At 34.1% G+C, this 24,494-nt stretch overlaps 3 protein-coding genes across 4 annotated transcripts; 2 read left to right on the plus strand and 1 right to left on the minus strand.

The window, feature by feature from the left end:
* Nucleotides 1-1,425: 1,425 nt before the first annotated feature.
* On the plus strand, nt 1,426-3,495 carry LOC117921317 (putative pentatricopeptide repeat-containing protein At5g52630). The gene has a single exon (XM_034839180.1). It carries the CDS (start codon nt 1,486-1,488, stop codon nt 3,322-3,324), a length of 1,839 nt encoding a protein of 612 aa, XP_034695071.1. The 5' UTR covers nt 1,426-1,485; the 3' UTR covers nt 3,325-3,495.
* A 1,353-nt stretch (nt 3,496-4,848) lies between these two features.
* Nucleotides 4,849-10,699, plus strand: LOC117921318 (protein DETOXIFICATION 42-like). 2 transcript variants are annotated; one of them, XM_034839183.1, is made up of 14 exons: nt 4,849-4,978; nt 5,187-5,372; nt 5,646-5,767; nt 5,929-6,123; nt 6,236-6,420; nt 7,118-7,253; nt 8,115-8,211; nt 8,356-8,456; nt 8,924-9,087; nt 9,326-9,397; nt 9,478-9,594; nt 9,697-9,792; nt 10,224-10,345; nt 10,472-10,699. In XM_034839183.1, the coding sequence occupies exons 2-14, from the start codon at nt 5,299-5,301 to the stop codon at nt 10,512-10,514; spliced, it is 1,524 nt and encodes a 507-aa protein (XP_034695074.1). In that variant the 5' UTR covers nt 4,849-4,978; nt 5,187-5,298; the 3' UTR covers nt 10,515-10,699. The 2 variants fall into 2 exon arrangements, with proteins under 2 accessions (XP_034695074.1, XP_034695073.1); XM_034839182.1 differs by lacking the exon at nt 4,849-4,978 and adding an exon at nt 4,985-5,080.
* Nucleotides 10,700-15,160: 4,461 nt separating this feature from the next.
* LOC117920218 (zinc finger CCCH domain-containing protein 30) lies at nt 15,161-18,081 on the minus strand. Its single transcript, XM_034837625.1, has one exon. It carries the CDS (start codon nt 17,983-17,985, stop codon nt 15,871-15,873), a length of 2,115 nt encoding a protein of 704 aa, XP_034693516.1. The 5' UTR covers nt 17,986-18,081; the 3' UTR covers nt 15,161-15,870.
* Nucleotides 18,082-24,494: the final 6,413 nt, after the last annotated feature.

A 24,494-nucleotide genomic window follows, 5' to 3' on the forward strand; every position in this document is an offset into this window, starting at 1 on the left:
AAAAAAACTCATCACCTTAAATCTGTTTTACAAATAATTTATATATATATTACAATACTTTAAAAATCTGACCGATCATTGAACTTGAAAAATTATTGATTAATGGTTTCTTAATTAGATCGTCGAATTATGATTTAATCAATAACATCATAAATGTACCATTTATATTTTATTAAAATTTAAAATTTATTAAATAAAACATGTATAACATTCAAATATAAAAATGTATATTGAGAATTGAAAAAAATTTGTATTATATATATATATATATTATAAGTTAAAAAATATATTAGATGATTTTACTTATATTGAATTTCTAAAATGATATATCTATTTTATTCTTTAATTTCACAAAATTTAACATGTTTAAAGCCTTTTTTCTTACACGTTTTGAATCCTATTTAAATAAGCTACTACCCATCCTACCTAAAAAAATTAAAGTAGACGAAAAAATGGTTTATAAACCTTGTTCAACCTCAATAGATCACATGACCTTTGGGCAGTTGAGAGGCAATGCAGTGGGTAATGGAGAAAATAAATGAAATGTTTAGTTAAAATTAATGAAATAATTCACAAATCAATAATCTAAAAGATTATAAAAAACGTTTTTAATATGTATAATACTTAAAAAAATTTATCATTCAAGTATTAAAAATACTAGAAACTTTTTCTAAAATCATTATTCAAACTTTTTTTCATGTTTTTTTTAAAGTAATTAATTTTTTATATAAATGTTATTTTATCATTTTGTGTTTTAAGTATTTACATGTAAATTTTAAAATAAATCGTTATTTTTAAAATAAAATAATGAGGGCATTTTTATCCAAATGATACAAAAAAATAATAGGAGATTAAATTTCAAAAATTGAGTTTTAAGAGGCCTTTTAATCAAATAACCCAAAATAATTTTATAACGTTTTATTCAAAGAATGATATTTATTTATTTTTATATAAATTCCTTTCTCTTTAGACGGTTGATAGTAAGTTTTAAGAGAAAATATTATTATATTTTTTTTTTAAATGACATTTTTATTAGAAAGAAACAAAAAAAAAAGTTTAGATTTTCAATTATCCTCTTAACTAAATATATGTTTGGTTTTGAAAAATATTAAGGAAATAAAAAAATGTAAAATAAAATTATATTTTCATATTTAGTTGTATTATAAAAAATATAAAAAAAATCAAATATAATTAAAATTAATTAAAAACTTATATATTTTTAAATTATTTAATATTTATATTGATGAGTTAAAATAAATAAGACGAATTAAAAATAAATAATAATAATTCATCGACTTTTAATCTATTTTTTTATCTTTCTTTGTATTTTTTTATTTTTCTTTATAATATCCCTATTTTATTAAATTTCTGTTTCTCCGTTTACCAAAGCGCCGTCGTTTTGACTCTGCATACGTCGAGGTTTCTCCACCGACCCAAATCATCGCCCCGGCAATTCTACCTTCAAACCAAAAAGCCGGAGCTCTGATGCTTCATCAGATTCCTAGAAGTCCATTTCAGCCTCAAACCCATACCCCTCCGTCAAAACCTCTCCCAATAACCCCTCAAAATCCATTAAACCAGTCAAGCGTTGAACACAACTACAGAAATATCTGCAACCTTCTCCTCTCCATAACCCACTCAAGGTCTCTATTCAAGGGCTTACAGCTCCATGGTCACATCGTCAAATCAGGGTTCTTAACCATTCATCTCGTTTGCCACCACCTCATCAACTTCTACTCGAAATCCCAACTGCCACACTACTCCCGCCAAGTTTTTGAAGAAACCCCAGTAAAATCTTCCACCACTTGGAGCTCTGTGATCTCCGCATTTGCCCAAAATGAGCTTCCTTCGCTGGCTATCGACTTTTTTCGTCGGATGCTGGATAATGGGGTTCGACCCGATGACCATATATTCCCGAGCGCGACCAAGGCGTGTGGGATTCTTTCGCGGTGTGATATTGGGCAATCGGTACATTCGTTTGCTGTGAAAACTGGGTATGATTGCGACGTGTTCGTGGGAAGTTCTATGGTTGATATGTATGCAAAGTGCGGGGAAATTGGAGATGCTAGGAAAATGTTTGATGAAATGCCGGACAGAAATGTGGTTTCTTGGAGTGGAATGATATATGGGTATTCCCAGATGGGTGAAGATGAGGAGGCTTTGAGGCTGTTTAAGCAAGCTTTGATGGAGGACTTAGATGTTAATGATTTTACTTTTTCCAGTGTTGTTCGGGTTTGTGGCAATTCAACGCTTCTCGAGTTGGGGAAGCAGATACATGGGTTGTGCTTGAAAACGAGCTATGATTCATCAAGCTTTGTGGGCAGCTCTCTGATATCCCTGTATTCAAAATGTGGAGTGATTGAAGATGCGTATCTGGTTTTCCATGAAATACCAATCAGGAATCTTGGCATGTGGAATGCAATGCTGATTGCTTGTGCTCAGCATGCCCACACAGAGAAAGCCTTTGATCTGTTTAAACAGATGGAAGGTGTTGGGATGAAACCGAATTTCATAACCTTTTTGTGTGTGCTTTATGCTTGTAGCCATGCGGGGCTAGTTGAGAAAGGGCAATTCTACTTTGAGCTAATGAAGGAGTACGGGATCGAGCCTGGAGCTCAACACTATGCTTCCATGGTGGACCTACTTGGCCGCGCTGGAAAATTGAAGGACGCAGTTTCTATTATCAAGAAAATGCCCATGGAGCCAACAGAGTCTGTCTGGGGAGCTCTACTGACAGGATGTCGAATCCATGGAGATACAGAGTTAGCTTCTTTTGTAGCTGACAGAGTCTTTGAATTGGGTCCTGTGAGCTCAGGCATACATGTGCTACTATCGAATGCCTATGCAGCTGCTGGAAGGTACGAGGAGGCAGCCAGAGCCAGGAAGATGCTGAGGGACCAAGGCGTGAAGAAGGAAACAGGGTTGAGTTGGGTTGAGGAAGGAAACAGAATCCACACATTTGCTGCTGGTGACAGGTCTCACCCTTACACCAAAGACATTTACAAAAAGTTGGAAGAATTAGGTGAAGAAATGGAACGAGCAGGTTATATAGCAGACACCAGCTTTGTGCTGCGAGAAGTGGATGGTGAAGAGAAGAACCAGACAATCAGGTACCATAGCGAGAGACTAGCGATTGCATTTGGGCTCATCAGCTTCCCACCTGAGAGGCCAATCCGGGTCATGAAGAATTTGCGAGTTTGTGGTGATTGCCACACTGCCATCAAGTTTATGTCCAAGTGCTGTGGAAGAACTATCATTGTTAGGGATAATAACCGGTTCCATCGATTTGAGGATGGAAACTGCTCATGCCGTGATTACTGGTAATTGAATTGTAAGCATCTGTATCCCCTAGGCCAATTTTGATCCATTTGGGTAGTGGAAAGGAAGAGGGAAAATGCGAGTGTAGGGACTTGTGTCGATTGAATTGTAAAAACATTCATTTACCTAATGAAACAATCCCAGGAAAAAAAAAAAAGAAGGGTTTCTGTGGATCAAGATTTTTTTGTCTTCCTTAGAATCAGAAGCATTAGTTTTCTCTCTTGATATGTTTTTCAGTTCCAGCAGTCACGATGTTCTTCAGCCTCTACAAGAGTGAGCAGTCTAAGGCCTTGTTTGGATTGACTTTTGATAAGCTTTTTTTCTTATTTTTCAATCTTAATTTGTGCTTCTGCAGTGTTTGATCGATCTCTATATATTAAAATAACTTATAACTTTGAAAGTAGATTAGTATACAAGTAAGAAAAATGTTAAATAAACATTTTATTTTGATTTATATTGAAAACTATTTTATATTTAATAAAACTTTTAAAGTATTAATACTGTCTTTTATCTTTATGATTTTAGTTTCCAACTTTTAGCTAAAAGCAAAACCAAAAGCTATATGTTTAAAGTTCAATGCAAGCTCCAACCTTCCATCACAAAATAATAATAATAAAAATAGATAAATAATAAAGTGAATGAGATGTAACCACTCACACCCAACTATGTATGTATTGTACCTAAAGGGGGTTTCATCTTATGTGAGATATCATAAATACATTTCATGTAGATATAATATCCTCATTCTATCCCACATGATTATAGGACCAAACAAACCTTCACATCAGGGTTAAGATTGGTTATGATATTATTTGTGATAACCCGCATCAAATCGTATAAATATTGTATGTTCTAAACCCAAATGAGCCATCATGGTTTTAAAACATGTCTATAATATTAAGAAAAATTTATATTTATATAACACTATAAACTTTCTCTCTCATCCGATATAGGATATCACATGAAAAATATAAAGTTAGTAATAGTTTTCAAAATCTAACCCTTTCTTCTTCTTATCTTCCACTTTGTAGCATGTGTCCACCTCAAAATGTATTTTTCTTTTACGTTCTACTTCAATTTTGGAAAATTTGAGAGAAAATCGATAAAAGTACAATAAAAGGAAAAAAATAGGAAACAAAAGTGAGAAGAAAAAAAAAATTGATAATTTTAATTGGACATGAGCAAATAACTCTGACCCTTTGAATTTTTAGTTAATTTCAAATCAAATGTAAGAAAAGCACATAGTATTTTTAGGAAAGAAAACATTATTAATCTTTTATCTATTTAAAATCATGTAATAATTTTAATTTTTAAAAATTTTCATTACTTTAGGGTAGAGTTATGTAATAATTACAAATCCCATAACCTTTGTATACATATGTATAATACGCTGAATCCTATTAATACTAGGATTTGACCTTTTATTTTGATCCATTCGTGAGAATGATCATTCCATCACATCAGTACTATGTATGGAAAAAGTTTTCTTTCTTTTGTTTTGTTTTTTGGTTTTTTTTTGGGTGTGGGGACTTCTGAGAAGATAATGTACCATGAATTTGCCTCAATTGCATGAGTTTTTTTTTTTATAGTTTTTGTTGCCTATGCTTCTGGGTTATACACAACTGAGGGAGGTTTATGCAGGGTTTTGGTCAACAGATAGGTTCTACACTTCACCATTGTTTTCTTTTTTAAACGAACAATAAAACAACCACTACTTCCTTGTTAAGCATCAATGGTTTATTGGCTTCCCATTTATTTTTTGGTACTTTTTCTTTCTGGGCAATCCTCTTTCTTTATTCTCCTGGGTTTCTTTCTAGTTTCCTTTTATTTTTTCTGGGAAGTTCTGAATTAAACCACTTTCTTGATAGGGATTCTCTCTGGTGGCCTGAACACTTCTCTTTGTAGCATTTTGTTACCAAGTTTCTGATGATGCAAGCGGTGGAATATGGTTTGTGAATATTTGAAATTTTACTCTGTTTCATGTGGAATGCTGTTTTCCATCCGTGGAAGAATATGGGCAAGGTGCCTCTCTCTGTGATCTTCAGGGACACAAGGTATTCAGTTTGATATAATGTGAATTCTTTGATCTTTCAAGATTTTTAGGGTTTTTGGCTTACTGCTGCTGGTGGGTTTCCTTCTCTTTTTTCTCAAAATGAGAATCAATTACTTTGAAAATTGGCATTGGTTTGGTTTCAATTTGATGTGAATTCTGTCTCCTTATATTGGTTCAAAATGTTTCTCATGATGCTGCCCTAGGTTATTGTAAAGAGGAAAATATGAATAATTGATATGTGATCTAATTTATAACTCCACAATGAAATGGCTAGGAATGTTTTTAAGAAGGATGAGCTCGGTCTTGAGATAGCACAGATTGCATTCCCGGCAGCATTGGCTTTAACAGCAGACCCTATTGCTTCTCTAATTGACACAGCATTCATCGGTCATATAGGTTTGTATTTGCCATCTTCATTCCAATGGAATTGAATGCTCTATTTTGCCTAAATTTAAAAATTCAGAATGCCCCAATTTTTATGAGTTTTCAAGCCTGTTACTAAAATTTTATTACTACTTGCCCCTTCAATATATGATTTCTGTGTATAATCCTTACAGGTGCCGTGGAGCTGGCTGCTGTAGGAGTCTCCATTGCTGTGTTTAATCAAGTATCGAGAATTGCCATTTTCCCCCTTGTCAGTATTACAACTTCTTTTGTTGCGGAGGAAGATACTGTTGGAAGACGGACAAATGAAAATTTGGAAAAGGGTTTAGCTATAGACAATGAAATGGAAGAGTTGATACCGCATATTGGTAAGCATTCCCTTTTCGTTGTTGTAGGGACTTCATTATGTTTTTTTTCCACAGCTTCTTGAATACTCCCAGTATTTAAAACATGTTTTTGATTCCTGATGATTTTTGACAGATTCTATGCACAATTCACCGTCCAGAACTGTAAATAATACAAAATACATGGAATTTGAGCATGAGAGAAGGCATATATCATCAGCTTCATCAGCATTAGTGATTGGTGGTGTGCTTGGCCTCATCCAAGCTCTGTTCCTTATTTTTAGTGCAAAATCGATTCTCAACTTCATGGGTGTAATTTCTGTAAGTTTCCTTGTAATAATAGCTTAATGCTTTACTTATTTCAATGAAGTTCATTTCTCAAGGGAAAAAACGAATCCCACCTAAGTGGAAACGGCATATTATTAACTAATCCCAGTAAAACAGGAGTTAGCAGATCTAATTATAATAAAAATCAGTCAGTTTGACTGTTCATCACGACCCTTAATGAGTTTGTCATCATTTTACTAAGGTTTCTTCATAAATTCTTTTGGGCATTGTATCTGACTGTGAGTTCATATAAATTTGATTTAACGTTTATAGATGCGAATTATCAGCTTCACCTTGAATTTGAAGGACTAGAGAAAAAGGATCCCTAAAGCTTTAGGTTTGTGGATCCTTGGTTTTTCTTATGATAAATTTTGCAGAAACTTGAAAATTGTTTAAACTCCTGCCTATTTTCTTAATTATCAACCAGGTTTTTTTATTACAATAATTTGAGTTTGGAGTGGGATAGATTCCAATTCCTTATATTGAATTGGTGTAGAGATATATGTATTTGATTGGCCTGCAATAGCATTTTGGTTAATGGAATCTTAAGGTTTCAAATATTTAAAACTTCAACAAATTAATCCCAATCCCTGAATGTTGATTTAAATTCAAAGTTTCCTACCGGGCATTCATTTGTAATCTCTAATTTCTTGTCTACCGAACAATAACGATAGGTATCTTCTCCAAATAGGGTTCTCCAATGCTAGCACCAGCAATGCAGTACTTGACATTGAGGTCACTTGGAGCTCCTGCTGTTCTTCTCTCTTTGGCCATGCAAGGGGTGTTTCGAGGATTTAAAGATACAAAAACTCCTCTATATGCTACCAGTCAGTGGAGCTTTCTTGTCCCAAAGTATTTTATCAGTTGCATTTCTGCTACACATGCATTTCCCTCGGGATGATTGTGACATATAAATCTTCTTTTCCTGTCCAAACACTCCCTAATTACTTAAAAGACATTTTGCTAGGGTGCTAGGGAAGCAACAGTAACTTCACCATCCATAATTCGTTTGTTCCTTTTTGTATTGCTACCCTTTTCTAACATGTTAAAAGATAAACTAGTCATGTACATAATTTTTAAGTCATTTGTGTGTGTTTGTGTGCTTTTTTGGTGGGGGATAAGGGGTCTTAAATCTTAACATTCCGTTTTCCCACTCTACTTTTTTAAGTATGGCAGTACCTCACTTTGTGAAACAAAAGGCAAGTAATTTTTGCATATATATGTGGACTTCACATGGAGTCTCTTAAAAAAAAGGAACTCAACTAGACGAGTTTAATTGTTGAATGAGTCTCACTATGAAGAATGCTACCCTTGAACATCTGCAAGGGTAAATCATCAAGGTGGCTGAGAGAATCACCTGAGCAGGTTGCTTGTCGGTTGAAGAAATATTCTAGACAAGCTGGCAAATTGGACTTATATGCTTTAACCTATAAGTGTAGTGATAAATGGACTGCTCACTCTGCTTATGCACATGCACTCACAGGCAAGTACTTGCATAGGGGCATGCATGTGTATACTCGTACTTTATGTATTCAACTACTCAAGGGACTGCCTGAATTTTAAGCCGGGAGAAACAATGCCTGTGCATTTCTTGTTTTCTATATGCAGAAAATGAACCATTCGTCTTTGTTTGCATTTACTTTGATGGCATCAACATTTCATTCAGTTGTTTACTTTATCTAATGCAGTACTGGGAGATGTGGCGAACATCATTTTAGATCCGATCTTGATGTTTGTATTTCACTTAGGTGTTAGTGGTGCAGCCATTGCCCATGTAATTTCTCAGTAAGTTGTGTCTTTCTGATGTCCAAAATTCGTCTTCAATTAATTGCCCTGGTTTCTGATTTACTTCTCTTCGACATCCTTTTGATCCCTGAAGATTCTGGATGTCTTTGCTTCTGTTCCTCACTTGGCGAATGGTCATTATAGGTACCTAATCTCAGTGATACTCTTGTGGCGATTGATGAGAAAAGTTGATCTCCTGCCTCCAAGCATCAAAGATCTACAACTTGGTCGCTTTCTTAGAAATGGTGAGGGTTCTAGCTCCTCATCAGTAAGTACTCTGCTGGTATTTATTACCTTTTACAATGATGTATGCCTATCATATATCGACTATTCCAACAGTTAAGGCAATGCTTCAGCAACACTTACTGAATTCTAGTTATATATATTTGTATGTCAGTTATCACTCATCGATATAACCTATAGCAATTTGATGCCATAAATTTTTTTATTTGATGCAGCCATATGTAACACTGCTTCAATGTTTAAAACCTCAGTATTTTGGGTCGTCTAAAAAAGTAGAAATTTGGATGATATCTGATTAGGGCAGAGGACATAGAATTGATTATTATGCAAACTGAAAATCATTGATGAAATGTAGCTCTGATCCCTGGCACGCATTGTATAGCTTTGTTTTAGTTACAGTACAGAATTGTTTAGTATATGGGTTCACATTAACCTATTGTGTTACTCTGCTTCGTGTTCTTCCACTCAGGATCCCTGCTATTAGTGAGGGTAATAGCTGTGACATTCTGTGTGACACTGGCCGCATCTTTGGCTGCCAGGCTGGGATCAACCTCCATGGCTGCATTCCAGGTTTGTTTGCAGATCTGGCTGGCAACCTCTTTGCTTGCTGATGGGTTGGCTGTCGCTGGACAAGTAAGAAATGGATCTTCTACTCGAATGTAGTAACCTGGATATACAATTTTAAAACTAACCTAGACCAACTCCTGACCTTTATCGAGAAGCCAGTGTTAAGAGCTAATAAAGGAAATGGCCTTTGCTCTTTGAGCGTATTTTGGAATGTCCTTGATTAAATTTGCTCAGCATCTGTTTCTTAAGCATGTTTTAATTCTCAACTTCTTGTTTAACGGATTAGTGGGCTTTCATTTTCTAGGCAATCCTTGCAAGTGCATTTGCCAAAAAGGATTATGACAAGGCAACTGCTACTGCTTCTCGTGTACTGCAGGTGCACCAATTTTTTTTAACAAGAGTACTTTTCATTTTTCTCTTTTCATGTTCTAAATTGTATTTCATTTTCTTCTGCAGTTGGGTTTGGTTTTGGGCTTGGTGCTTTCTGTCTTCCTTCTAGTTGTGTTACAGTATGCATCAAGAGTATTTACCAAAGACGTCAATGTTTTGCAGCTAATGAATCTAGGCATTCCGGTATCTCCCTCCCTCTCCAAAAATAAAATATCATCGTTCCTTTCTGTTTACTGGATTTTGGATCATCTATGAGACTAATTTGTTTTATTTTTTTCTCATTAGTTTGTTGCTGTGACTCAACCCATCAATGCTTTAGCTTTTGTATTTGATGGAGTCAACTTTGGAGCTTCCGATTTTGCATATTCTGCCTGCTCTATGGCAAGTTTATAAGCCCTTGGCTGCTCCCTGGATTCACATGCATATATATATATAAATATATAAGCATAGCTCATAGACATCAAAGAGAGAGTCCATATCAAATTACATTTAATGTTATTCTTAAACCCCTATTTAACTTTTTCATGAGGTCCAAAGGTCATGAAATCCGCTTCGTCCCCATACTCGTCATGCTTGCCAAATATCAAGTAACATCAGCAGATTTCCAATCCATAACCTCGTGTTTCATCTTATATAAAAAATTCAAATTTAGAGCTGGTATACGAATGTGTGATTGCTCTTATTCTTCTGTCAAAATTGATATTAGTACTATATTCCACTTGGTTTTCCCATCAACCAAACACAACTCATGCAAGATCACCGTAGTGAACTGTCTCTCTTTTGTTCATTTTTTTCCCTTTGTTTTCCACCAGGTTTTGGTAGCATTAGTGAGCATTCTGTGCTTGTTTATTCTATCCTCAAGTCTCGGTTTCATCGGTATTTGGATTGCTCTATCCATCTACATGAGTTTGCGCACAATGTCCGGCTTTTGGAGGTAATATCTCATGTCCATTGGTCTGTTGGAGCTAATTTCCATATCATGTTCAAGTATGAAAGTAGAGTTCATTTTTTCCTCTCAAACTGCTGTGTTTCATTTACATTTATACACCAATCTTTGCAGGATATGGACTGGCTCCGGACCTTGGAGCTTCCTCAGGGCCTGAGAGCTTGATTACAGATTTCTCTATTTTCTTGACGCTTTATTTAACCATGTCACACTTCATATTTTACTATTCTTTTAATTTGATGATGATGTAATGAGCTAAAACAGACTTCTCATTGATGATTTGCTTTTGTAATAATACACAACTTATTAAGGGCCTGTTTGTTATAGCGTTTGACTTCTGCATTTTACTCGTCGGAAAAATAGAAGTAGAAGGAATTACTATTTAAATTATGTGAATTGTCAAATAATGTCTCTAGCATTTGACAAGCTCCCACAAACAAGGCTTAAAATTGGTGCAATATTCATGGAAAAGAAGTAGAAAATACCATACCTCTAGAAAAAGTTGTTCTTCAAAATTTCCCATACCTATCTAGTCTCGTCCTGTTTAAAAAAAATGTTTTAAATATGTATAATTTATTTTTTTTTGAGAATTAGATTTTTTTTTATTTGTAAAAAGAAGAAAATGAAAAAAAAAATATTTAATTACATGTATAATTAGGGTAGGGCTAGATAATACCTGACCCAATCTTGGTCTTAAATTTTATAACTTGTACTTAACTTGTTTGTCCTTATTTTGAACTCATCTTTGATGGTGGAGTCATTGTGGGCTTGGCCCGCTTGGGGCACACCCCCTTCCTCAAAATTGTAAAACAATAGTATCCTTTCATTTATTTAAGAATTTAAAAAATAAAATAAAAAATATAAGTTTGCACCCCTAAGAAAATAATTTTATATAAGAAAAAAGAATTAAATAGAATAAAAAATTAGGTGAATATGGATACTAAATAGATTTTATAAAATGTTTATTTTTAAATTTTTATTTATTAATATTCATAATATTAATTTTATTTGAATCCTAATATACATTACAAAATAAATTCTAATAAACTATTTTTTTGTAATTTTTATTAGATATCACTCTTAATTGAATTTGTATTTAATTGTTTCAAAAAAGTCTACAAATATATTAGTAAAATTCAATAATTTTTCTAAATTTTTATAGCAAAAATTCTGCAAAATCATTAAAAGTTTTATAGTCAAATTTCTTGCTATTTTTAAATAAAATTTAAGACTTTTTTTTCCTATTTTTTATGTTTAATTTGATATACTGTAATTTTTTTTGTTTGTGATTGACATCTATAATTACTTATTTTATTATGAAATATGAAAATTTATATATATTTATTATAATCATAATTTTTTTTACTTTATCCCCTAATCAAATTTTCAAACTTCATCATTGATTCACTGCTTCTCCTATTAGAAACAAGACAAGTATCTAAAAAACCCTACACCGTTGATATTCTTAGGTGGTGTTTGTTTTTTTTTTTGTTTTTTGCTGAAAACAATTTAGTTTTAGAATTTAGGTTGTTTGTTTTTCTATTTTTTCATGACTTATTATAAACTTTTTATTAAATAGAAAAATCCAAAAATATGTAACTTTTTCTAAATAGAAAAAATAACATATTGGTTTTTTTTTACTTTTTAATACTTAATAGAAATAAAATACTACAAAAACAAACAACCTAATATTTAACACTATTAAGCATTAAGGTTATATTTAGAATTAAGTAAAAAAACAAACACCATCTTCTTAGATGTTCATTTCATTTTAACGGTTCAAAGGGAACATGGCTCTACAACATACTACAATGCCATTGTTGTCACTTGCCATTGAGATAACCAAAGTCTAAACATTTGAAGATAGTATGAATGTGCATCTAGCAGGCATCATTTTAGATACAACCCTTGTAGAGTAAAGTTTGGTTCTTTCGATATGATGTTTGGTGGGGATGATGGTTCACATTCCTATCAACAACAAACTTTGTTTGGTTGATGCACACAAAGCTGCAACCCCATTAAAGGTTGGCTGCAAACCCCATTACTATATTTGCACACAATTTAAATGGTAGAAGCAAGAACAAGAAAGGAAAAGAAAAAAAGATATATATAGAATGATATGTGGGTGATGATGGCTAAATACCAACATTTCATGACTGGTGACTCATTTCCCATGCCCTTTGGCTTTTTCTTTACAACTAATATCATACTCTAGGAAGGCCTCTGATTTGGACATCCTCTGTTTCTATTAGTGAATAGACCACCAAACACACTCAGGGTCACTTTGAAGGAGTAAAAAATTTGATCCCTTCTTGCTTTTTTTTTACCTTTTTCTTTTGAGATGGGGTTGATCAGAAGTGGGGTTTCTCAACTTGGAATTCTCTTTAATGACTTAGCTACTGAGGGAGTTGAAGAAAGTGTAGCATTTGAATATGATATCTTTCAGTTCACCCCATGTAGTTTGAAATGAAAGAAAAAGGAGAAATGAATATGAAGGCTTTTTTTAAGTGGGGTTTAGGCCACCAAATCCTTAGACACACCTGAAGTCTTAAAAATTTTTAATGCTCCTGCCCTGGTGATTATTGTTTGGGTCATGGCAAACCACCATGCCTACCTCCTACCCCACCTCTCATCACCAAACAATTTCATATAATTTAAGTAGTTTCAGCAATAACATTTATGATGACTACTCTTTCCTTTCTTTAATCTTTGTGGAATATTCGTGAAAATCATTTATTTGTATCTAAATCTCATTTCTTTACATCTCAATCTCATATACTAATTACATGCATCAATGATTCATATCGGAGTTTGGATATGATTACTTTGAGCTATTTTAGCATTTTCCTACTCATAGACTCCTGATAGAATCCAATTTTGATATCAAATCTTTGGAAAAGATGTAATAAGCTAGTTGGTACCCTTAATCTGAACTTCAATAATGGGCAAGAAGATCCCTCAAAGCTGTAAACAACATTTTTCTAAATCAAGTAGTTAGGGCTCCATAATTCAACCCAACCATTAGAGGAGAATTCAATTTGAACAATTAAGCCTCAAATGGCAATCAAGACCATCATCTGCCACTAGATTTTTTTAAAACTTAATTTGAACACCATTTGCCTTAGACAAGACATGAGGGTGGTGTTTTCATGGACATTTAAACATATACCCAATTGGGCAAATCTCACCCACATTACCCATTCTCAATCCATCAACTCCTCCCCACTATGCTTATCAATCTCAACAACTAACACCTCCCATTCCCCCCCTCCCCTTACAATCTATAATAATACAAACACATTGTCCTCAACACCACCATTTCACTATGAAGATTGAGCCAATTTGGTTGAGGTAGCCAGGTTGTAAAGAGGAAGATGGTAATACCCATTATCCACCTTTTTCTTTTTCCCAATTTGATCAAAAACAGGAAATGTATGAGAAAAGAAAGATGAAAAAAAACTTATTTTCTTATGTATAATTGGTCTCTCTTTTTCTTTTTCTTTTTGTTAAAAATTGAAAGAGGCAAACAAGAAAAAGAGGAAACATCAAAAGAAAAATTTTGCAAACTCTCTTTCATTGTTGTTTTTTTGCTCATTTGATGTCCTAATCAAATACCACATGTTCTTACACAACCAAACAAAGCATATAACGACACTATAAGAATCAATCTTCAATACCTAAACTAGTGAGTATGAAATAATGCAATGGTAGGAATAAAAAAGCTAATTAGGAAAGAAACAATTCTCCAATGCCATGATGTTTTCTTTCCTTCCTTTTTCTCTCCTTCTTCCCCTCTTGTGCAAGTAGTTTTCCCGTTTTGGTCAGTGAAATTTTGAAAAGACAAAAAGGTCAAGAAAAAAAAAAATAGAGAGAGAAAAATCACCATCAACATAGCCACCGAAAGGTGAGGGTTGAGGTGGTACCATGTACCATCAAGTCCACCACCACCCCATTTTCCTATTAAAGGAAAAAGCAAAAATAGCAAAAAGAACTCGAATTCTTTTTCCCCCCCTTTAAACCTTTTTTACATGTGTATTAATACAGACCTGAACAGTGAACAATATAAAAGCACCATTCTCCACCACACCCCACTACCACCAAGAAGAAAGTTAAAAAAAGAAACAACCAAATGGAGGATGAAATAGACAGGATCCATCAGATTCAATGCAACCCACAAAGCTCCAATGCCTAGATCAGTAAGAAATAGATGGCAGATCAATGAGAGGGTGTTTTGGGCATAAAGGCATTTAAAGTAAATGATATTACCTTTTTCTAAATTACCAAAGATTTTTTTTTTTCTAAAGTCACTTTTCTTGGGTGTTAGAAAAGAATAACTTATCTACATGTGTGATAAATATGGCAGCATCAGATGAGGAATATCATTACTCTAAAGCTTTCATCTCATCATCTTAAAAAGTAAGATTCATAAATTCAAGGCAATAAAAATTGTACCAAGCATATGATCTTCTCTAAAAAAGAGTGAAAAAGAATCTAAGCAAAATAACCTTCTTTTTTTTTTCGCCACATGACCATATCCCATATTCCACACAATCCCAAATCCCACTAGTGAGATTTGGAATCCACACCACAGCACATGTTCCCATGCCTTGATAATAATAAGTAATAACCCACAAATCAGATCATCAAAATGGGAATAGAGAGCTTCTAAAAAGCACATCAGAAGCAAATATAAAGTACCCACTTCATTGATTAGCATGAAGTGAATTCAATTCCTTATATTTACACATAAATACAGCATAAGGAGTATAAGGAAAGAAGAAGCTACATAATATATCAAAGGGGTACGCATAAAAAAAGATGCCTTTCATTATAAACAATACCATTAGAGCCAAGGGTAATTGGATGATCACAGCAGTGAACTTTAATAAAACGGTACATCATTGGGGGAACATTGTATCTCCCACTTCCTATCCTTCCTCCTTCCACAGTTTATGGCACCCAAAATTATTGACTCAAAATTACAATATCATCAATAGTACTCGTCTCAAATGTATCTTCCTTTCCCTTTTCTTAAAAAAATTGGAACGGACCACACCATTACAGACTCTTCAAGAGAAACTCCATCACCCTACTCCATTTTTCCCAAAGATAATAATGAATTCAAGGAAATCAACCCAATAGACACAAGTCTACGGTTTCATTCCAATGAAACATGTAGCTGATCAACATAGAAGCAAAAAAATTGTTGATAAGAGAGACCTAAATGTTTAAATATTGTGGGAGAAACACCTTAATTGGGCTCCATTTTTTGAATATACCCAGAGGTTTTTTCTCACCCTTTCTGACTTCTGTAGTAACAATAAATGGTGAAAATGAATTTCCTTTCTGAATTTTTTAACTTCCCTTCTTTCCCCCCTCTGCCTTCCTCTTTCGTTTCTGGTACCTTCTGCTCCCAACATCCACCACCAATAAAACCCAAAAAAGAACAAGTTATGTACCGAAACCTTTATATAGTTCACTGGCTGAGGGACTCAGTAAACATGCATTTTAGTTTACTGAGCCACGAGCTGATCGAGCTGCATCTGCTCAAGCCATGCCCCAAGAACAGCATGGTCGATTGATTCAATTTGAGAATTCAAATTGGAACCATCACTGGATGATGAAGCCTCAGCAGTGTCCAACGCAGGTGTTGCCGCCGCCTTCTCTTTGGTCTCCGTAGGAGATTCTTTGACGAGTGATTGAACCCATGATAGATCAGGCTCTTCTCCATTGTTCCCAAGCTCAAATGAATTTGATCTTCTGTGCCCACCCAACTCATTTGCATTCATTGCCCAGTCTGGCTTAACGTTGGAGGATCCCCATTTTGACCAGGAATTTATGGGTGAACCAACAATGGCAGAGGAGTTAGAGCCAAGGTCCCGAGAGCTCAGGCTACGAAACTGTTGTTGTTGCTGCTTCTCACGTTGAGCAAACATAGAGGCCCGAGAGCTCATTGGTGAGATAGGTTCCATACTTCGCGGGGACATCCTCCCCGAGGAAGCAAAGGAGGCCTGCAACAAAGGATGGTCAACATTTTTAGGGGAAAAATTTGTGTTGATTGGCGATAACATGCTCTGCTGCTGCTGAAATTGATTTAGAACCGCTGATTTATGTGTTGGGGAGTAAACAGCAGATGCCAATGCTTGATCAGAGTACCGAGGAGATGAGCTCTCAGCTGAAAAGAGCTCATCAAGGTTTGAGGGGGTTAGGGTTTTTGACCGTCCAGAACGGTTCAAAGAATTAGAGTTAACACATGGTTGAGAGAGGCAAGACAGTTCGTTTAGCAGTTGATGTTGCTGTATATCAAAATCCAGCATCAAATTGATGTCTTCAGCTGGGATGTCCCTTGCATTAAGGGATGATCTCAAGCGGCTGGACTGAAGATTGCTACCAGGGAGATGCAAGGTTGGAACATTTGGTTGGGCCCAACCCATGGATGAGTGTGAAACACCATTGGCTGATGGAGACAATGGGGGGGTGAACGGCGAAGGAGACATGACAGAGACAGATGAAGGAGAGCCAGGTATGAGGTTCATGGCTGCAGCAAAATCCATAGCAGCAGCCGTGGAAGAACTTGGGCGAGGAGAAGGAACAGCAGAACCAGTTGACATATACAATGGCCGGAGTTCTTCAGTTGTATGAGCAAAGAAGCAGACTCTTCGATTGCAATTTGTACCATCCTTGCAGAGCCTTGTCCTATACTGAGCTGGATGGAGCCAGCACTCAAAAACTCCATGAGCATACTCACACATATCACCACGCCTGCAAGCTCCCTTTCGGAAATCAGGACAAGGGACACAGCTGTAGTGGAATTTTCTTGGGTCCCTTCTTCGAGCATTTTCACCTGGATGAACAAAAGGGCACTCGGTCCAATCATGGGAGTAGGCACGAGAACAAGGTCGAACCTTGAATGAGAACATTCGAAATTCATCTGTTGCATAGATGCTATTCTTGATATCAGGGAGAGATGGGTCAACAGGATATTCTTTCTTCTCTGATGCACAAGAAATAGGGAGGTCATTTAACTTCACATTCATCGGAGAAGAAGGTGAATCTGAATCAGAAGACGAAGATCCATTCTCTGGAGAAGATGAAAGCGGTGATGAATTTGAATTTGAGGTTACAGTTGAAATGCTCAGGTTCCGCTCAACAGAAGAACCATTGGTTGCAAGGAGTTCTTCAAGGGTAGCCTTGACATCCTGAAGCTTTGGAGGAACAACAAGTACATCAACAGGCCGATGACCATTGGCATCAAGTGAATTAGGATCAGCACCCACTAGTAAAAGCAGTTTCACCACATCAACAGCATTGACAGATCCACCAGATGCAGCACAATGAAGTGCAGTACTTTTATCAAGACCACAGAATCGATTCACATCAGAGTCTGATAGAGAAAGAATAAGCTTCATTACATCAATACTACCATATGTAGCAGCTACCATTAAGGGAGTTCTATACTCAAGGACCATCTGTTTTGAGCCCTTCTGACGGCCATACCATTGTCCAATTTCATCAACACCAGAAGGCTCGCGCTCAATTGATTGTTTAAATCGCTCAACGTCATTGTTTGCAGCAAGTTCAAGCAAACTGGCAAAAGCATCCTCAGTCACAACAGTTAAGTGATTCATGTCTATGTTTGTTGATCTGCTTTGGTCAAAAGAAAAGGAAAATATGTCTGGACCGATCTGTCGTTTAACCAGTCTGATGATACACAGCACATGCTTTCATTCTCTGTAATATAGCTGAAAATTAAAACCTCATCCTTAGAATATAATTCCAGATAAACATTAATCAACCATGACAAATGAAATTAACTACTTCACAGCACTAAAGATAATATCCATCTTCATACATGAATTCCCAATATATGACATCCAAAGATCTAAGAACATTAAAAAAAAAAAAAAAGAGCAGGAGGAATCGTTCGATTCCTAGAACAGCCACCAGAATTATAAGAAAATGATAAAAATGATACTAGAACCATACGTATCACAAAGTCTGGGGATTTCAACATAAATATCAAAGGAAAACTCAATTTCAGAAAGAAATATGTAGTAATTTAGACAAAGACATAAACATGTTAATTTTGGATAATCAAATTAACCGTCTTAGAAACAAATCATGGTTGGAGGTATCAAAGGGCATAAATTCAAAACAAGACAATATATTTCCCATGTTATGGCTAGCGGAAAGAACAAGGAAAATTCTTTAAAACAACTTTTTTCCCTGAAACTTATCTCCATTTTTATCCAACAGTAGAAAGATTATCCAAGATTAGGCTTTTTCAGAAGTGTTTAGAGTTTGGAGAACAGAATATTGGAAAAGGGAGAAAAAAAATCAGTAACGCTCCCTTTGGTTCCCTAGATGGGAGAGGAAAAGAAACTACAAATTTCAATCGTAGTTTTTCTATTTTTGTTATTTATCCAAATATATATATATTTCATTTTTCTCCTTCCCTTTGATTTTCTCAACAACAAAACACACAGTTTAGACTAAAATCAAGCTGGAGCAAGAAGCAAAAAAATGCAACTAAAAACAAAAAGGGAAAAAGAAAAAGAAAAAGAAAAAGAAGCACAATGAAAAAGAACCAATTCCCCAACAAAACCAAAACAAAAGAAAACGCAAACATCAAATACAAGCAAAATAATGAGAACAGGAGACCAAGAACAAATGAACATCCACCAAGCATGCAGTAACTATGATCCGAAGAAAACCTTACCTATTTTGAGCTACAAAGGGAAGAAGCAAGGATCAAAGAAGATCGGAGTACAAAAAATCATTAAAAAATGTTCGAAGAGATCAAAACACGAACAGAAAGGAGGAATAGAGATAGAAAGCGAGATTCATCAAAGAAAGTTTGGGATATCGGTCGGAGACAGGACAATCTTACCAATTTTCGCAGCTAAGAAAGTGAAGAGTAAATCCACCATGTGGATCTAAAGCGAGACTGCGGAAACCAGCTTCAAAGTAGTGTTTGGAAGCCGAGAAACTGAAGGAAAACTATGAGAAAATTATCAGAACGAGAAAGTTGTGAGCACATACATAAGAGAAGTGCTTCTTCTCTTCTTCTTCTTCCATCGCCGTTTCCTATGTTCGACAAGTGAAGAAAAAATATATATTTATTATTATTATTACTAACTTTTTTTTTTTTAGTTGAAAAAATCGCGATCCAATAAGAGAATAGGAGGATGACAATTTTAAAAAGAAAAAGAAAAAGGTGAAATACACTGCAATGGAAAAATGTGCATGGCACAATCTCATCCGGTTGTGCTCTTTATAATTTATCTTCTGAGTCCAACCAAATCATGCCGCGTCATCATAAGAGGTTATATTCGACATTTCAGATAATTTCTACCCTGATGTGGTATGATGTGATTAGCTGGCATATCTGGGTAATATAAGTCAGGGTATACAAAACTTCTTGAAATTCACCCAAATTCACTCCGCAAGAGGTTGAATTTTGCCAGGTGGGATTTCAGTAAATCCAGCTTTCCAGCGATGTCCTACACCCGGATGACGTGTCAATGATTCATTTGGAGATAAGTCGGTCCTGGCTCTTTTGTATCAAAAGACGAATTTACCCCTAAGTGAGCTTCTAGTAATGTCTCGACACGGCTGAGGGAGCAGGTGGTCCTTCAAAGCGGACCACAGAAGCCATGTAGACTATGGGAAACCGGTTGTCAAGTGAAAAGGCGGTAGAGGTGACCGGTTAGGTGAGTAAAAGGGATTAAGGTAACCGGTGGAAGCGGTAACCTCGCGCGTGCTTGAGGTAGATTCAACTGGATTGAGAAGAGGACTGGAGTCCACCAATCAGATTCTCGGACCTCAGTTTTCTTAGTGTGCGAACGGACTTCAGGCACTAGTCAATTCTGATTAAATGTGGGGTCAAGTCCCGGCAAATCACCCAAAAAAAAAACCAGAAAAGAATAAAAATAAAGAAAAAAATAAAAAGAGGATAAAATTAAAAATGGATAAAAATTAATTTTTATATTTTATATATTAAATAAATAAATTTGAAAAAACAACAACCTTGGCAGCCGCCTCAGTTGACTACGAAGGAAAAGCGAAGGAGAATAAATCAATTTTAAAATTTGAGAGAGACATGCGTGTGTTAGCTCGTATCTGAAGAATGGGTGTGAGCTGTACTTTTTGATGACGTGGAAAGTGTAGGCGCCTCAGTTTTGATGGTACCGTTGATAAGGAGTGATTTGGACATGGCTTGCTTCTGGGCCGTTCGATCTATCCTGTGGGCCCATGTCCGCTCTGATTAAAGTTTTGGAGCCCTCACCTGTTATATTCATAGTACAAGCAAGTCATAAAAATGAGCTTAACCTTGTAATTTGTAATCATAATTTTTAATATAAAAATAGAATCACGTCGAATTAATTTTAAATTTTATTTCAAATTTAAAAAAAAAAATCAAAATATTTTTTAACTCGTATTTTTAAAACTATAAGAGCTCGAAATGACCTTCCTCCTCCGTATGGGTGCCGCAGAGTATAGAAAAAGATTAAGTCCATGACATGTAGCTATCTTATTTATTTTTTTAATTGTTTACTTGTCAAATTATTATTTTTGAGATGAAAATAACATAATGATATAAGAATATAACAAAAATAAATAAATTTAAAATTTGTATAACCACTGCAACAGTAAATAACTACCTAAAATAACCACCCAGCAAAAATAATATTATTTTTAAATAAAATAATTATTTATTTATTTATTTTGTTAATATAGGCCTCGTTTTCAAAGTTGTGAGATGTGGACATCAAAGGGGAACCAAGTTCTATTTGATAAATACATTCACCAGGATGCAATACAAATCAAGATAAGGATGTGGGCCCTTTGGATGCCTTTTGGATCGGCCCAATGGACGGTGATTTTGGGACAAGTAGTGGTGGGCCAGGATCTGGGATGGACTCTTATCCAACACCTCATTCTTGGGCCGATGTGACGGGTAAATTTGGCCTGGATTTATTGGTTTCCTTTTCGGGTATCAGAGTGGGCCCAATGAATTTGGACCGTACACCTGGCGGCAGTTGATTGCGTGGGTGGCTAAGATCAGGAGATCAATTTTAGGGAAAATCCAAGAAGAGATTTGGTGGTCCACGGACCATGAGAAAGCTGGGTGTGATTTAACGAATGCCCACCGTATCAGGGTGTTTTGGATTAAAAGGGCCCCACTGGAGTACTCCTAGGTCAAAACTCCACCAAATGGGTCAATCTCAGCCATCCATTACTCCACACTTTTCTTTTTTTTCTCTATTCCATAAAATATAATAATGCTCTTACATATATTTCAAACATTGATATGCGATAATTTTTGTAAAAATAAATTTTTATAGTGTCCGCCTCCTTACTCCACAAGTGTGAAGTATTCCACTATTTTAAAATTTTTCTCAACTAACAATTTTGCTACCTTTCTTTACACTTTGGTTCATTAGGTTTCAATAGATCCTTACAATATTCAAAGTGCCCTCCCGAGACTTTACCAACTACTTTTCACTAGCTTAATAATATACAAGAACAAATGACAATTAAAGTCAATGCATTAAGATGATTTGACAATTTTTAGAGTAAATACACTCAATAGTGAATTATTTTTTTAAAATCACGAGAATGATATTTCAATAATTGCTTCCTTCATAAATGAATAATGAGAGTCTCGTATAAATGATTCAGATCGAATCTAATTATTAGATAAAGTCGTAATTCAACTTATTTATTAGTTCATTATCGAACAAATAGTTAATGAACACTTTTCAATGACCGTTTGATGTCAAAACATCGATCAAGTTAGGTTTGACCTCAATCATACTTCAACTATTAGGCACCACGTAAAAAATGCACGAGTTTACCCTTATTTAGTCAAATGCTCAAGTCAACTATACAAAAAACATAGATAATTATTATATAGATAACATTTAATGGCCAAATTCATTCAAATTGAAAAAAAAAATAAAATTGTTTAATGCTAAAAAACACATCAAATACAAGTTTTTATCATTAAAATAATCAATTTTAATTTTCATTGAAATAATAAAATATGCATAAATGAGTTATTTTGAAAAAAAAAAAAAAGCCTTTTAAAGAGTTCATTATTTTTTATTTAAAAAGGTTTTATGTTAAAAGGTATTTATTCTTATTATTTAGCACCATGGTAGAGCTTCCTAAGAGATTCCTTGTATTATTTTGAGAAGAGTCCCCTATTGATCTCCTTTTTAGCTAGACATGAGTTGTATAGGTTATTATTATTATTATTTATTTTTGTTGATTTAAGATAATTTTTCGTTAGTATCATGCTTGAAAGTTAAACCTTAAATCTAGGTCGTTATTTTCTTATGTTTTGTTTATTATGAAAAGACATATAAAATTAATTTATTAACCTCAAATTTATTTATTTTTATTTCATTCACTTTTTTCTTTTTGTGTTTTTCTCTTATTGTTTTTGTTCAAATTTTCCAAAAATAGTTATTGAGAAGACTTTTAAAAAAGAATTATTAATTAATTTTTAAAAGTAAAATTTTATTTGAAAACTTAAATAAAAAATATTTTTAAATTTTATTTTTTGTGAATATATTATGCATTTGGATTATAATTAAAAAAATCAAATTATTCTTCTCCATATTTATACTTGATTTTGAACACGTTTTACTAAAAAAAAATAAAATTAAAACCCCTTCAAATTTATCATAAAAAGACAACACATTCTTCAAATTATTTTTTTTTTCCAAAAAAAAACATGGTTTTAGTAAAAAAGATTGTCAAACATACTTATAATAGAAAAAATGTGTTATATTTAATATATATATATATATATATATATATATTCAACAATAAATTCAAAATGGCCAATAAATTTTTATTTTATTTTTATAACATTGCATGAATGATATAAAGAAACGTGGAAGTTCATTTATTGGAGACAAATTTATAACAACCCATTCGATATCACATCAAACTTTGAATTTGAATCACTAAAATATATGATGAATGCTAATGAATAAATAACTCAAAGATTCAAAACAATGAGATCAAATATAAAGTATAAATCAATTTTAAACATCAAATGTTAAAAGAAAAATCTAATTAAGATAAAATAAAAATAAAAAAAAAAACACGGAACACCTTATGACCCGTTCTCAACTGTGTAAATATTATTTGCTTTAAATTCAAAAAAACATCGCAACTTTAAAACGCATTTGCAAAAGTCAAAAGGAACTCATATATATATGTATAACATCAAAAACTTCATTCTCTATTTAATGTGAGATATTACAATCATTTTTTCGTATAAAATACAATATCTTCATTATGTCAAACGAGATAATAAACACCAATATCAAGGTCAATGATCGATTTTAATACAATTTATAACGACGTACATCTAACTGTGTAGATATTAGTTACTTTAAGTCTAAAAAGACCCTCATAACTTTAAAACATATTTACATGGTTAAGATGAGTTCATACTTATGTAATATAAAAAACTTTATTTTTCATTGATATAACATTTTACGATCACTTCCCATTGAAATACAAAGTTCTCATTATATCTTATAAAATTATAAAATCAAATAGATTGATATCCCTCATAGAGTTAAACAAACGAACATCCCGTATGAAGCCAAACAAACCTCTTTATTGAAGTTGAAAATTGATTTTAATATTATTTATAACGATTCATTTCTAATCATTATTGTCAACTCTAGGTCTAATGAACTTTTATGATTTTAAAACACGTTTATAAAGTTAAGAAGTATTGATATATATATAACATTAGAAACTCTATATTTTAAGAGACATCACAATTGTTGACTTTATCTTATTTTCGCTATGATTCTTTGAACCCGTAAATTTTCGTTATGATTCTTTGAACCCGTAAAATGATGAGTCATCCGGTTTTGAATCTTCCACGAAAATATGGCCAAATTCAAAAAAATGGAAGGTGTCAAAATCCAGATATTAAAATTAAAGGTGGAGGGTCGTCTCCATCACCCAAGTGAATACCGATGTGAATGTTAGGTCCACCGCTTCTGTCCACAACTCATACTTCCCAGACCGAGTTTGGGCCCACAACATGGGCCATGCAATTGAGATGTCTTCATTCTTTTAACGTCTAATGCGGCCCAAA

The sequence above is a fragment of the Vitis riparia genome, chromosome 8 (genome assembly GCF_004353265.1).
Source record: "Vitis riparia cultivar Riparia Gloire de Montpellier isolate 1030 chromosome 8, EGFV_Vit.rip_1.0, whole genome shotgun sequence".
Taxonomy (NCBI): Eukaryota; Viridiplantae; Streptophyta; class Magnoliopsida; order Vitales; family Vitaceae; genus Vitis; species Vitis riparia.